This window comes from Meles meles, chromosome 13, assembly GCF_922984935.1.
Source record: "Meles meles chromosome 13, mMelMel3.1 paternal haplotype, whole genome shotgun sequence".
NCBI lineage: Eukaryota > Metazoa > Chordata > Mammalia > Carnivora > Mustelidae > Meles > Meles meles.
This window is the reverse complement of record NC_060078.1, coordinates 82,861,330-82,875,666: the sequence shown is the minus strand read 5'-3', so window position 1 is coordinate 82,875,666 and position 14,337 is coordinate 82,861,330. Positions and strand designations below refer to the sequence as shown.

At 47.0% G+C, this 14,337-nt stretch overlaps 1 protein-coding gene across 3 annotated transcripts in view; it reads right to left on the bottom strand.

Moving 5' to 3' along the window:
* DOCK1 (dedicator of cytokinesis 1) overlaps positions 1-14,337 on the bottom strand; it is a 489,703-nt gene that overhangs the window by 173,204 nt on the left and 302,162 nt on the right. For all 3 annotated transcript variants that reach the window (XR_006821218.1, XM_046026751.1, XM_046026752.1), the window contains exons 28-29: positions 7,580-7,681; positions 1,498-1,592 (exon numbers count right to left, since the gene is read on the bottom strand). Coding sequence is in view for 2 of the 3 variants with exons in the window: in XM_046026751.1 (XP_045882707.1) it covers positions 1,498-1,592; positions 7,580-7,681 (197 nt within the window). In the remaining variant the exon portion in view is untranslated. The remainder of the gene's footprint in view (positions 1-1,497; positions 1,593-7,579; positions 7,682-14,337) is intronic.

Sequence of the window (14,337 nt, the reverse complement as noted above, 5' to 3'; positions counted from 1 at the left end):
ACACCCTGCACCAAGGCCTGCCTTGAGTTCTGGTCAGCACTAAGACCAAGTCAACGGTCTCTTGAATGATGCCATTGTTTGTCGCATCAGGGAAAATGCGAATCCAGACCACAATGAAACACACTGCACATCTCTCCCCAGGGCTAAAAGGAGAAACAGTGACCCTGGCAAAGGTTGGCGGGGATGCAGAAAAGCAGGCTCATTATCAACCTGCTAGCGACACCGTAACACGGTACAGCCGTAGTCGAGCAGTTTTTACAAACCTAAATGAGGAGCGGCCACAGAACCCTCCAGACCTACCCCAGGGGTCTATGCCAGGGAAATGAACTTATGCTCACACAAAACTCCCTACGCCAATGTTCGTGGCGGCTTTATTTGTAATAGCCTCAAACTGGAAAGAGCCCAGCTGTCCTTCGGCAGGTGAATGGTTAAACCATCCATACCACGGAACGCCGCCCAGCAATCCAAAGGAACAAACGACTGATGTGCCCAGCAACCTGAATGCATCACCAGGGGATGAAGGAGAATGAAAAAAGCCAATCCTGAAATGTTACATTTGGTATAATTCCATTTACACATCACAGTTGAGATGCCAACATTTTAGAAGTGGAGGAAAAATGAGTGGGTGTCCGGGTTTCGAGAGGGTAGAGCTGGAGGGGCGAGGAGGAGGTGTGCGACATGGACAGTGAGAAGGACCCACGTGTTGGCGGGTTCGAGAAAAGGCGCCACGGCCACACACAAGCACAGCAGGAAAAGCTGCGGGAGCCCATGAAACCTTTCACCGCTGAGCCCCTGGCTGCAGCAAGGAGCTCTAGTTTTGCAAAATGTTATCGCTAAGGGAACCTAGATAAAGTATACACAGATCTCTCTGTATTTCTTTTTATAACCACAATGCCTATGAATCTACAATTATCTCCATAAAAAATGCAATAAGGAAGGAGGGGGAAAAATGAGGTCAACGGTAATTTCTTCTAGGAATCACATGTGATTGAGAACCCAAGGATTGTTACTGGCGCTTACAGAAATTATAGAACACATGCACTGGAAAGTTAACCAACAGCCTTCACAGGGAAATGATAAACAAGGCACAAGATTAATATTTAATAAGTACAAAGAAAATGCTCACTTTTTAAAGCTGAAATAGGAGAAATGCAAACACCTTTCAAAAACCTAGACAGAGGAGAATCACTTGGGCTAATAAACACGTGGTTAAAATAAGATGGTAAACTGTACCCTTGCCAGAGGCTGCCGTAGACCAAGGCTAAGGCGGGGGCTAGGGCTCAGCTCTGTGTTTCCCCAGAAGGCAGAGCCCCGCGTTGGCATAAGGAAATCACCCACTCTCCAGGTCTGCTTCTCCAAACAACTGTTTGCATCACAGAATGGGGAGGATGTGTTCCTTGTAGGAGAGCCCCCATGGTATCCAGGCAACACCACTGTTCCCAGCAGACATGAATTGGACACCTTGTAAGAGGTGGGAGCTTTCCTCCCTATACTCACTTATTCTGCATCATGTTCATTATCACCCAGTCAAAAGGGTAGACGTTCTTCCCAATGAGGTTCTTAAACATGATGAATGTTTCCATCAGGAAATCCTGAAATAAAAAAAAAAAAAATAGAACATTGCAACAGCCCACCAAGAGAAAGGAGAAGACCAATCCCCTCTTGAATAATTACAGTATAAATGACCTCATTTTTTTTTTAGTGGAATGAAAACATTCTAAAAAGTAATGAAGATGTATTTCACAGGAGCTTTTTTCTTTCTGTTTGCCAGAGCACCTCCAGCCTGTAATAACTTTCTCAAGGATATTTTCAGAAACGGGACCTGGCCAGCTCTCTGTCATAGTCATAAGAGGAGCTCTCCAGGTTACAAATACTGCATTCTTTCTGCTTATAGGAAACATGCATTTTGCAAACATCATATGCAGGATTTACTCAAAACACATTTTTCATTATGAACAGGGCCCAGCAGGTTGAATACGGGGTGGTTATACCGTTCCTTTTTCTTACGTAATTTACAAACCAAAGGCTCAGGTGGAAACTCCTGACCATCTGCACCAGCTCGGTTCATCATAACCATGGGAGCACACGGTCACGTGGCCACTTTCAGATGGCAGCTGCGACCCCACAGCCTACTCAGTGACACTGATGCCAACCTTGGGCATGATCCTCTCTACCATACGGGTCATTCCCTGCCATGGCATCCCGAAGGGGTACCCGCGTCAGAAGGACTCCACCCTGGGCCTGTCAGAATCTGGAGGATTTCTTGAACCTGCAGGCTTGGCCCCTGTTCTGAGCTGACCAGAACAGAACTAGCGCGTATCCTGAAAAGCATACCTCTCCGGGAGTCTGCAAGCTCCCTCCAGTGTGGAGTGGATGCGGGGAAAGCCACAGAGAATTCATTTAGAAAAATGAGGCCATGGTCAGAGATTACCAAATGAGTGGCTATTTCTCATTTATTTAATCTATGGAATCATAATTAGGTGCACTGGCTGTGAAGCTCACGGAGATGTACAGAATTTAAGCAGCCAAGAAAGCAACTCTCAGCAAAGTCGTAAACAAGTGCTTCTCGAAAAAAGGCACCAGCTACATTTGATAGCATCGGTGAGCCGCTGGGCCAAGCCAAATCCTTTCTTTGCAACCGAAGTAGCCGTGCCGGGTTCTGGCAAGTCATGCCTACCGCGTGCGCCCTACCATGAATAAAAACTCAGGGAGCAACCATGATCCCCTTTTGACAGTAGAGGCCCCCAGTCAAGAAGATCAGCACCTGGGCCTCTTTGAGAGAGAAAAGTCACCCCACGTCTTCCAGACTCTGTTCTCACGAGCTCTGACTTCAAAGCCCTGATTTCACGCCGGGCAGGGTGCTCCGGGGGCCCTGGACACGACGAATGGGGCGTCTTTCCCCAGGCTAATAACACCAATTTATATTTCCCCACTTAAGTTTCCCCACTTTGTCAAGAGTTTCGCATTTTAATGACCAGGTTGCATATTTGGCGGGCTGAGTGCCATCATTTAGCCACATCTCTATTTGCATGAAATTGCTTTCTTGCTGATCACTCCTCAAAGCCTAATAATTGAGATACAGGGTCTGGGTTTTATTATTCTGGAAGAGAAGCACATTTTCCCCAACTCCCTTATTTTTTTTCCTAGGAAACACAGCCCGTACTTCATTAGTATGGCTCAGCTGTTAAATTTTGGTACTTTGCTGATCAGGCAAAATGCTGCATGTTGAGGAGGATGAGGTTTTACGAGGCGTCCTTGTCTGTCTGCAGAATTGACTAGCCGTGGCGATGGTCCACTCCATGGCCGATGAGGCTTAGCAGATGATTACACTGCTATCTCCAAGTCAACAAGGGGACACAGAGGACTAATAGAAGATCTTCGGTGAAAATTTCCTCTTTCGGTGCCAATCCATTCCCGCTGTCTTTTGCAGTTTGATTATTCACAGGATGCCCCATGTAATAATTGGGCAGCTCTAACAACAGCCATCAGTCCACAGCCACAATCTTCTTGTCATGAATCTATTTGCTTCTGTCCATCCTCATCCCCACCCACCTGAACAACACCCATCTCTCACCCAGACTGTTGAGGGGAATCCTGGCCTCCCTACCCGTGTCCACTCTTGTCCCTCATGATCCCTCCCCTTGACCCAGAGCGGCCTTTTCAAATTACAAATCTGGCAAAGGCTCCAACATTTCCCAACCTTCCATTTCACCCACATGCCCAGAGGCTTCCCAATGTTCTTAAAGACAAAGCTTCTTGACACCCGAAGGAAATCCTGCTATGCCAAAGGAGAAAGTGTTTCAGACAAGGACCCTCAGTAGATGATCATCAGATGAAGAACGGTCAGGAGACTGGACATTGGCCAACGCTGTGGGGATGCCGAAGCATAAGCTAAAGATCATGTGACAACTGTGAAGGGCTAGGTGTCCTCACAATGGGGAGGTCAGGCTGGTGCCTGCTCTCAACCAAGCGATCAAACTCATGGTCAGGTCACGGTGAGCTCAGCATCCCGACCCTCCCAACGCGCACAATGGGGAGCACTTCACCCCAGCTCTGAAGTTCTCCTGCCGAAAGGATGAATCTGAACTTTAGGCCACGCTTCTGGTTTGCAGGACGTATGGAGGGTAACGCAGCACGCCGAAAACCATACAAAGCAGCATGAAGAAAGACAAGACAGGGTGAGGGACCTGTTCTTGAAAAAAGAGATGAAGGAGGCACAACCAACTGCAATGAGGGAATCTGGCTGGATCCTGAATTGAGGAAGCCCCTCATGAAAGACAAGACAGACCGGGAAGAATGGAGAAAATCTGAGTATGCATGCTTCTGTGTGTGACGTTCTGGAACGGCAATGAGGCTGTTGGGGGAGGTCCTAGTTCTTGAGAGAGGTTTGCTGACCCACTAAGGCAGAGGCATGTTTCTCACACACTTACAGGACACAGAAGTGCTCACGACTGGTGCATTTGGGTGGCAAGAATCGTAATGTTCATTGTGCTATTCTTTCAGGCTCTCTGCACCGTTGAAGTTTTGCACGACAAACAGGGAAGAGAGTACAGGTAGAATTGGGGGAACGCTCCTGAGATCCGGGGACCACAGCAATGTCGCCCTTCGGTCTGGATCCCGGGCTATAGATCTGTAAGACGTCAGCACTGGGGAAAGCAGGTAGAATATTACTTTGTACAGCCACATGTGATGCCGCAATTATCTCAAAAAGTTTACTCAAAAAAACAAAGGCCTGGAAAAATAATTTTAAAACAAAGAGGAACAAACAAATGGTGTAGAAAGTTGAAAACAAGCAAAGAACACAGCGTTTCTCAGCATGGTGTACAGGGTCCCGTGTGGTCGGATGGCCCTGTCGAGGCTCACCTCATCCCTGGTCCTCTTACTGCCCCTTCTCCCCACCCCCACGCCCCACCCCCCGCACAGCCTCCTGAGCATGACATTTCCCCTCCAGGGCGGAAGCCAGAAGGCCATGGCCCTCGAGTTTTGCATTCACTCGACATTTATTTTTTTATTTTTATTTTATTTATTTATTTATTTGACAGAGAGAGACGGCAAGAGAGGGAGCACAAGCAGGGGGAGTGGAAGAGGGAGAAGCAGACTCTCCACTGAGCAGGGAGCCCGACGCAGGGCTCAATCCCAGGACCCTGAGTTCGTCACCTGAGCTGAAGGCAGATGCTTAACGACTGAGCCACCCAGGCACCCCTTCACTCGACATTTAACCAGCAAGTGTTACTTTTACCTGCACTGTCCTCGGTTAGGGCACTGTTCATTCGGTCACTCAACAGATATTTCTGAAGGGCCACCCAGTGGGAATCTGGGACATGTGGCAAGACAGCCGTCTTCCCTGGAAGGTCCAGGGTGCTCCTCATCACCTCTGATCTTACTACGGACACAGAGCAAGTTCTCTACTTGTATTCTAGATGGTGCAACTGGACAGGTAAGAGCCAGCCGCCCATCCTGCCTCTCAGCTTCTCCACTGCACAAGAACAGGACGGTCCTGCGAGGCGCACCACGCTGGAAATCACTCTGTCCCAAGAATCTGGAACCGTACATGTCCACTGTTTCTCTTTTCTGGATCATTCTGCCTCACGCGTGCTCCCTCCACTCCCTGGCCTAGGGTCCAAGGGCCATTTGAGAGACCGTAAAAGTAACAGCGCTGACCCCATGACTTTGGCACTGACGGTAACTGTAGTTTTCTATGGGAATCTCTCATCCAACCAAACAAGGGCTCAGTTTGAAAACCTGAAGCAGCACCTGTTACAAAGACATGGTCCCGAGAAAATGGTCGAGGCCGTTTTCAGATGGCAGTACTAACTAACTTTCAATTACTGAACACAAAATGATCTCTCATTTTTGTGGGTGGTTGTTGAAGTACAAAAACAAATACTTTCTATGTACAGTTAACAGATAAGAACATACTTCACAAAGGTTCTGACAGATTAACAACAATAAAAAGGTCTACAGTCCTTGCAATAGGAATTCGTGATATCCAAACCACAAATGCCATTTTATAGCGGAAATCAAATTGTCTGCAAATAATTGATTTTCTGAACTGCTATGTCTAAAGGAAAAAAAAATCCCTCGGGAAATCAGGACCACAACATGTAGTAAGTATCTGGTCGTGATCTCTGAGCAAGGAGAGAGGTCACCACTTGGAATTCAGCGAATTCTAGTCATTTTGCAAAACCACTCTGTGAACCACGTTTCTCGAGGCACTAGAGCTCCTCTACCAACGACACCTCTTAATGGTTCAGATGAAATATTTTTCACGGTTTGCATGTGTGGATTTGGATCATAGGACTGTTCTGATAAAGGACAAATGATTAATCACAGCCCTAAGTATCCAGGACGGGTAATGCTTCTCATTCTGAAAACTGTATTATTCAGCCCGGAATGCCATCTAGGAAACTGTCCATGTAGGTTTGGCTACAACTCCCTTCCACTGACCCAAACAGGGATGAAGGATACCGTTCAGATTCACTGATGGCACGGAACGTTCCCTGTATCACATGATTTCACTACGCCATGACAGCCGAGGAGGGACAGGACCAAATGTAATACAGATCACATGCCTGAGCAACCCCTCCTTTAAGCTAAAGAACTAAACACCAAGAGACACAAACACATACATATTCTCACTCCTTCACTTTCATTTAAGGAAAATTGCTATGATTTTAAGGTGCAGACCCATTTTTGTCTCCTTAGAAATTTAAATGCATGCACACACACTCAGAGTGGCAACAATTAATAAGGCTGTTTTTTATTAGAAATAATCCTTTGGAAAATAATCATCACATGCGTTCTTCCTCCCCTCCCTTAGGAAAGTAGATATAATAATGTAAAGTGTCAGCAACCTTGTTCTAGAAACCCTAGTAGCATTTGCTAGATCCACTAGGAATCTAGGGGTCTCAGAAATGAAATCTGTGTTACTAGACCCCAGAGTTCAGGTCACCATCTAGCCGAGAACTCGGCCAACGAGTGCGGGGGCAGCTTCATGGCAGACATCTACCATCCGGCCACGGGATTTCAGGTCGTTAGGGAGGTGCTTCTGAAGCACGAACTTCCCCTCTATTATGCTTGTCCTAATTAAGCCGTATCATAGTTGCATTGAGGAAGACTGAAGAATTATTTGGAGAAATGCTGATGAGCTCCCGTGATTAGAGCTAATTAATAGGAGAGTATGATTTGCAGCTGAAAAGACTCTCTGCCTTCTGCTACTGAGAAGCCAATCAATACGTGAACAGGAGTTACTAGAACACTCTCCATGGGCAGGGTCTCCACATCTCCAGTGACCCCAGAGCATAAGGAAGCCCTATCTGGGCTGACATGCTGAGTCACTCCCAAATTCAGCATTAGGAACAAGTCTGTGTGTTGGGACCCTTGTCTTCTTAGAGACACAGCTTCCTTTTCGCCAGGTGGCTTCTCAAACCAACTGGAGCCAAGTCCCCACGCAAACTCATACTTAAATCAGTCTCCATACACAAAATCATACTTAAAATGGAAACACCGACAACAGTGTCTTGCCTGTAACACTGGCCCCCAAACATACTCCTGTGAAAAGGGCCAAAGTCACACTCACCACAACGTCAGTCCTCATTTTTCCAAAAGTCTTGATCAAATGGGCATAATGATAATCTTCCATTTGTCGTAAAATCGCTGTCATACAAGCCACGAAGTTTCCCTGTAAAGGAATGAAAAGAATCAGTTGGACGTGGAGAGAACACCACTCCTAGGAAACGTCGGTATCAACTAAGATTCTGTCGTGGAAACGGTCAGGGGCATGGGCGGGGGGTCCCCAAGCTCCAGCCCCTGGCTGGATGGCTGGCATTAAGAGGACCAGGCCCTCCGACCTCACCATCTTGGACTTCGCTACACTTCCTTCTCTCGAACTGCATTAAATGCTTCCTGAGGCTGGAAAAACAAGCTCTGAATATGTTTTGCATTAAATATGCAAAAATTAGAGACAAGATTGAAAGCACTGCCGCTCCTGTTTGGTGCTCCACGGAAAGTCGCTGCTCTGTTACTGTGCGGACCGCGTGTGCAGCCCTTCCTCTTGGGCCGTGGCAAAGAGAGGACTTTTATTTCTCAAACTCTGCCTGTGTCCCCCTTGGCCAATTTGGAGGCAATCACCACCGATTCCACGATGAGTTATGGTCCAATTCTCATTCACAAGAAGAATGTGAAGAGGCAGGCAGGCTCATCAGAATGCAAAGTGGGCGAGAGAAGGGTTTCTCCTAGCAGAAAAGGAAGAGGAAGAGGGAACACAGAAACCAACCAACATTAAGACCAACAGCAAGGCCAAAGCAGCTAATGAAGAGGCAGCCGGTATGTGTGCAACTGTGCGTATGCATGGGTATGTGCACACAGGCAGGTGTATATGTGTGTGTGTGCGTGTGTGTGTGTGCGCACATGTGCATGTGTGTGCACTGAAGGGGACTGAGCTTGCGGGGTGGGTGGAGGGCCAAGTGGTCCTGTTGCCATCGTCCACCATCCACCCCTTCTGGGGGTCACGGCACAGGACATCTTAAAAGCCATCCTTGCTCTTCCATATTTTCCCCTAAATTAATGACATTTAAGACACACGGGACATATATTTTCTCCCACTAAACCAGTACAAGCACGGTTCAATTGTAGGATGAGACACACCTTCAGGCCTATCCCCAGTTTTGCCCTCTTTAATGAGTTTGCAGACCGCATTCCTTTAGGAACCCACTCCTATAAGCAGCACACTCGATACCCCCATGTCCTCTGCATGAGTCTAAACACACACTCGACAGTGAACGGGACAGTCCACTATTTGCCCCAATCCCCTGTATCCCTCTAATACACATGTATGCTTCCAAATCAGTCTCCGAAGGGTACATGACGCAAACTGAACAAATACAAGTATGAACTATGGGACATTCTGCTTGCACAGAAATGTAAATTATTTGTGAATGATGAGAATTGCCCAGGTTCAGATTCCAAGATAGAGTTCAAAAGAAGAGATGAAGAATGCTTCTCTTCTCCTGGAGGAATGATTTATAAAATGGCACAATGTCTTTGAAGATGAACTTTTGAAATATGTAAATATTTGGCATTCCCATGAGCTCAGGAGAACCTGCCTTTGTCTCTCTACTCTTAACGAGAGGCTAGCTAGCTCTTGGATAAGGGTCTTTGTGATATTACGTGTCAATCAACCACCATGTGTCGAGAGCTGTGCTGAGGCCTCGTTCAAACACACCAATGATTCTCTTCTTGACCCATTTTACAGGCAGTAAGACCGAGGCTGAGTGCCCCCCGCCCCACGAGTTAGCAGCGAAGCTGGGCATGGCCCTAGTGCTGCCGTTGGCAGGGAGGGAGCCTAGCAGCGGAGCTAACGTCTTTCCTCTTGTCCAGATATACATTTTAATTCTTTTTCTAAGAAATCTGAGGCCGCTGCTGATGGCCAACATGAGATGGAGACTCACGTTCCTGCAGGCATCACAGAAAGTTGTAGGAGGTTGAGAAGAGGGCGCCACAGGGCACCCCCAGTTTCCTCCCCGACACAGCCTTCTGTAGCCAGGCTCCTCCTCCGGAGTCCAGGAGCTTTTCTGGAGCAAGAAGAGGCCTGAATCGGCCAAGATGCACCTGGCAGGGGCTCAAGTTATCTCACTGCAGGTCAGAACAGTTGAAAAATGGGGGCTCCCACATTAGAATCACTAAATCCCAAAGCCAGCTTTGGGTCATTCGATGCAGAAGACCCCGGTACTTAATGTCAATATCAAGTCGAAAGAAAGAAAAGCGAGGCCCCAGAGCAGGTTTGAGAGTGCCAAGAGCAGGAGCGCGGAGCAGCACCAAGGAGAAAAAGCGGCGCGTCAGGAGCCTGGGCAGGTCCTCGAGCAGGTGGTACAGAGATACTCGATCGAGGGAGCAGATTGCCCCAGAATGCTGCGAACTTCATGCAAGGCCAAGGCTGGGCTAGTTGGCACGATGCATAAAACAAGTAAGTCAGGAGAATGCAGCAATTTCAAGCCAAGCCAATGGCCTCTTACTTTATAGTGATGAGGACTAATCGGGAATCCGGATGCCTAGGGAGGGAGACAGAGGTCTGGTGATACCATGAGTTAGAGGTCAAAAGGCCAGGGAGTACAAAGGTGCTATTTACTTCACCTACAGAAATATTCCAGAACATGTACTATTCAGACTTTCTTCCTTAGAGGAAGCAAATCTTGCTATTTTATTACTCTGTACTAAGCTGAAGCTTTGAACCCCAGCAGGAACGGGGTAACATGCCTGTTGAAATCCATAGCAATGCTCCCCCTTGCCTTTGGAATGGAGGCCCATGCATGGGGTGCCCATTATTTCCAGAGGGAAGGGATGTGGGGACCATGAGGCTTTACACCCTCGTGAACCTAGCAGAACTCTTCTGTACAGCGGACACGGGTGGGGCAGGAGGGTTTGGTTCTGGGGGCAGACCCAGTGGGTGGTTACTGAAGCTGTATTTGAACCCAGTCCATACCCAAGAAGCAGCAATGAAGGAGAACTGTGAAAAAACTTTCATGCTGCAGGCTCAAAAGAAAATTACTCTCCTATGCTTTTTAATTGATTTATTTGAAATGCATTTAGAAGTCTTAGGAAGTTTTTGCTTTTGAACAATGGGTGGGTTGGCAGGTAGGCTGGTGAGGACTGTGCAGAACTCATCCTGAAACCTGAGCCTGGGGACCAGGGTCCCGCCCCAGCGGCGGAGTAAACACAAGGAAATAAATAAGCATCAGACATATTCCTTACAGTTCAAAGCAATGCAAAGCAGGAGCAGAGAAGTCAGGATACGGCTGCAGAAAACTTAAAAATCAGGACACAGAATGCCTAATAAAAAAAAATGTGAACTTCATTAGTAATCACAGATGAAAATGATTTATCATTATTTGCCTGCCAAAAGAGCAAGGGAGTATTTAAGTGAGGATCCTGTTAGCAAGGGGGCAGGGCCCAAGCACTCTTACACACTGCTGGTGGGAGCATAAATTGCTATAACCTTTTTAAAAAGTGATTTGGCAACAGCTTTGAAAAGTCTTAGAAAAAAACACTCATCTCCTTGATAATTCTACTGCTAACAATCCACCTAAGGAAGTTAATTCAAAATATGAAATTTTATGCCTAAAGATGTCCGTCGCATTGCTGAAAATATGTGCATCGTGTTGAAAAATAAGCACCTGTGTTGAACAATACGATGTTTTGTAGGACTGCGGGATAAACTATAGGGTGCCCAGTTCATTCGGAATCTCAGATGGACTAGAAAAAAATAGGTATGTCCCAAATACTGCGCTGGAAAATACAGCATGGGGCACCATACACAAACACGGCGCTTTACCATTTAGCGGAAGCTCAGGTTGAACCCAGTCCCCTGTATTGCTGTTTGCTAAATCAGGCAACCCTCCCCCAGAGCGTGATCGTGGAACGTGATGCAACCACGAAAACATTAAACATTAACATGCAAATCTGAAATATTTTAATAAAATGAGAAAATGCTCGAACAAGCATGGAGATAATTACATAAGTCATATTTCAGCAGGATAAAGGATATAACACAAGAAAGAAAAAAGATAAAGAAGGAACAACAAGGAAGAGAAAAAAGGAAAAAATAGTCATTGGGGTTGGAGGGCAAAATTAAGTTATTTTTTTAAATTGGAAATATGTTAGTATTTTAGAAGATGGTCCTGAGAGAAAAAGATGTCATCTGGCAGCAGGAACCAACTGTCCCTGTCCCCAAGTTCCGTGTTTCCGGCTCCCCTAGCCTCAAAAATCTCAGCTGGGGGCCACCCTGTCCATGCATCAGTGCTCCGGTGGTAAAGCTGCTTGGGCTCCCAGGGCACCAGGCAGACAGACAGGCAGGACAGGGAACAGGAAAAACTACCAACAAGCAGAATCAAACACTTCGCTCGGAGGACGGGACATTTTGCAAATGAATCTAGGATGTCACCAAAGGATACAGAAGCAAAAGATTTTTGAAAAGGACACATTTGGGAGAATAGGGATCGAGGATCAGACCTACCCTGGGAACAGTATCTTTGTCTGCTTTGCCTCGTGTAAGGGCTAAGGGTGAGTGCGTGAATGGGAAGGAGAAACTCCAAGGATTTGAGCGCCTGGCCTGGAGCAGTCCTGAGGGTGTATGCCTCCTCTCTGTACTGAAACACAGGGCAGCCACGCGACTTGAAGGTGCCATAGGAAACTGCTCTTGGTGGTTCCGTCAACGAGACAAAAATGGTACTCGTGACCCTGGAGCTCACACTTGGCACACAGCCCGCCTCTTCTCTCTGGACACATGGTATAGGCAGAAATTTTAACTCTCTTCAAAGTGCTCCAAATGGCAAGGGATTTGGGGGCAGCTCCAAACCACAGCAGAGGGAGCTGGGAACACTGACCCAGCAGCCCCAAGTGTGGGGGGTGGGGGTGGGGGGGAATCCAGGTCTGAAGGACCGGAGAATCCCACTGAAGTCTGGGATTACACTTCTTGAGTTCCAGGGATGGCTCGTTAAAAGATTTTGAACACATTTTCACCGAGGTAAGCACTCTGAAGAGAAACTCTCGTTTAGATGTTGAAGTTTCAGGTATGGTGATGAAAACAGACCTCATGATCATCACTAAAGATGAAAGAAAAAGGAACCCTCAATAGGTGGGATACAGCACTCAGCGGCACCAGGCAAGGATCGTGGTACAGGTGTGAAGATGGAAGCCTTGGCAAATGGATTTTCATTTTGAGGGGCATTCAAACCAAAGAACCAATACTGTAAAGCTACATTATGAGCACGGAAAGTAGGAAAAGCGAAGGAACTGAGAGCAGGGTCTGCCTTTCCAAAGGCAGGAAAGACTTGGATGGATGAGTTCTTGTTACAGGGAAGGGGAAAGCTCTAGGGCTCCTGAAGGCTTTTTGTATTCAGAAAGGGAAAGCCACAAGGGAAATGTGTAAGGGTTCGATTTTCTACAAGGAAATTTAAAAAAGAATAGAGAGTCCAAAATGTTAACAACAAAACATCTTGAGGAATACCTCAAAATGTTCCCTGGCCCAAAGATTCCTCCAAAGTCTCTGTAGAGATGATGTTTGTGAAAATATACCTCGGGGCTTCTGCATGAAGAATTAAAAATAATCCAAACACACCTCACCTCTGTTTCCTCACATTGAGCAGACAACAGAGAATACCGTTTACTTCACAAACCCACAAGGACAAATAGACTGAGGAGAAACAGAGCTAAAGACAAGAGAATTCTGGAAGCTGATGAGAGAAGCATGAATGGTTACTGAGCACCATGGACGCAGGAAGCGGATGATCCTCTAAGAGGAAACTGCTGATTCCAGGCACAGAACCCTAGGAAGACTCAGAAAGCGAAGACTACATTGTGAGGCGGAAATCAACGGTGCCAATGTGCCCACGCCCAGCACGTCCACTGAGGGGATGCTTCCGCTCACCCCCAGGCGTGACCACATGTTGATTCCCAGCAAGGGGAGGGGTGCCTGACAAAGCCAGAGAGAAACGGGGGCAGAAGCCACCTGGCTGAAAGTATCTAGTGACAGGCAACCAAACACTGTATTCCCCACTCTCTGTTCTGCCCAGCTCCCAGCATAGCAGCAAGGACATTTAAACGAACCCCCTCCACCGGTCTCAGACCCACAGCAAACTGGAACAAGGGACCAGAAGAATCCTCCCTGGAGAAACTGACCAGCCCAAGGTAGCATATGCACTGTCTGCCCACAGAGGTTCACCCCACCCAGGCTCACTGCCCCGCCAACCTCCATGCACACGTGGGAAACAGAAAGTCTGATCCAGACCACGTGGCCTCATGAGTGAAGTTGATCAAGCATGACTAAGAGAAACCAAAATGAACAAGCAAAAACAGACCCAGAGGAAAGAAAAAAACTGGGGATATATAAGAGAATTCAAAGATCTATACTAATTACCATAAATAGATTAGATAGATTATATCCATAAAACAAGAACATAATGTTATAAAAATAGGAACAAAGACCAAGCAATAGCAGAAATACAATACTACAATACAATACAGTATTGTACTACAATAGCAGAAATAAACATGTTAACCAAACATGGGGAGGTAAAACAAAATCCTCCAGAGAGTGGAACAAAACGACGCACACAGACACACAGAGTAAGAACATCAGAGAATCCATTCAAGAGAGTCAGTATCTGGGGCACACAGGTGGCTTGATCGGTTGGGTGTCCAACTCTTGATCTGGGCTCTGCTCATGTGATCTTGGGGTCATGGGGTCGAGGCCTGCCTGGGGCTCCGAACTCAGCACACAGAGTCTGATGTCCCTCTCCCTGTTCCTCCCCCCTGGCTTTCGCTCTTTCTCTCAAATAAATA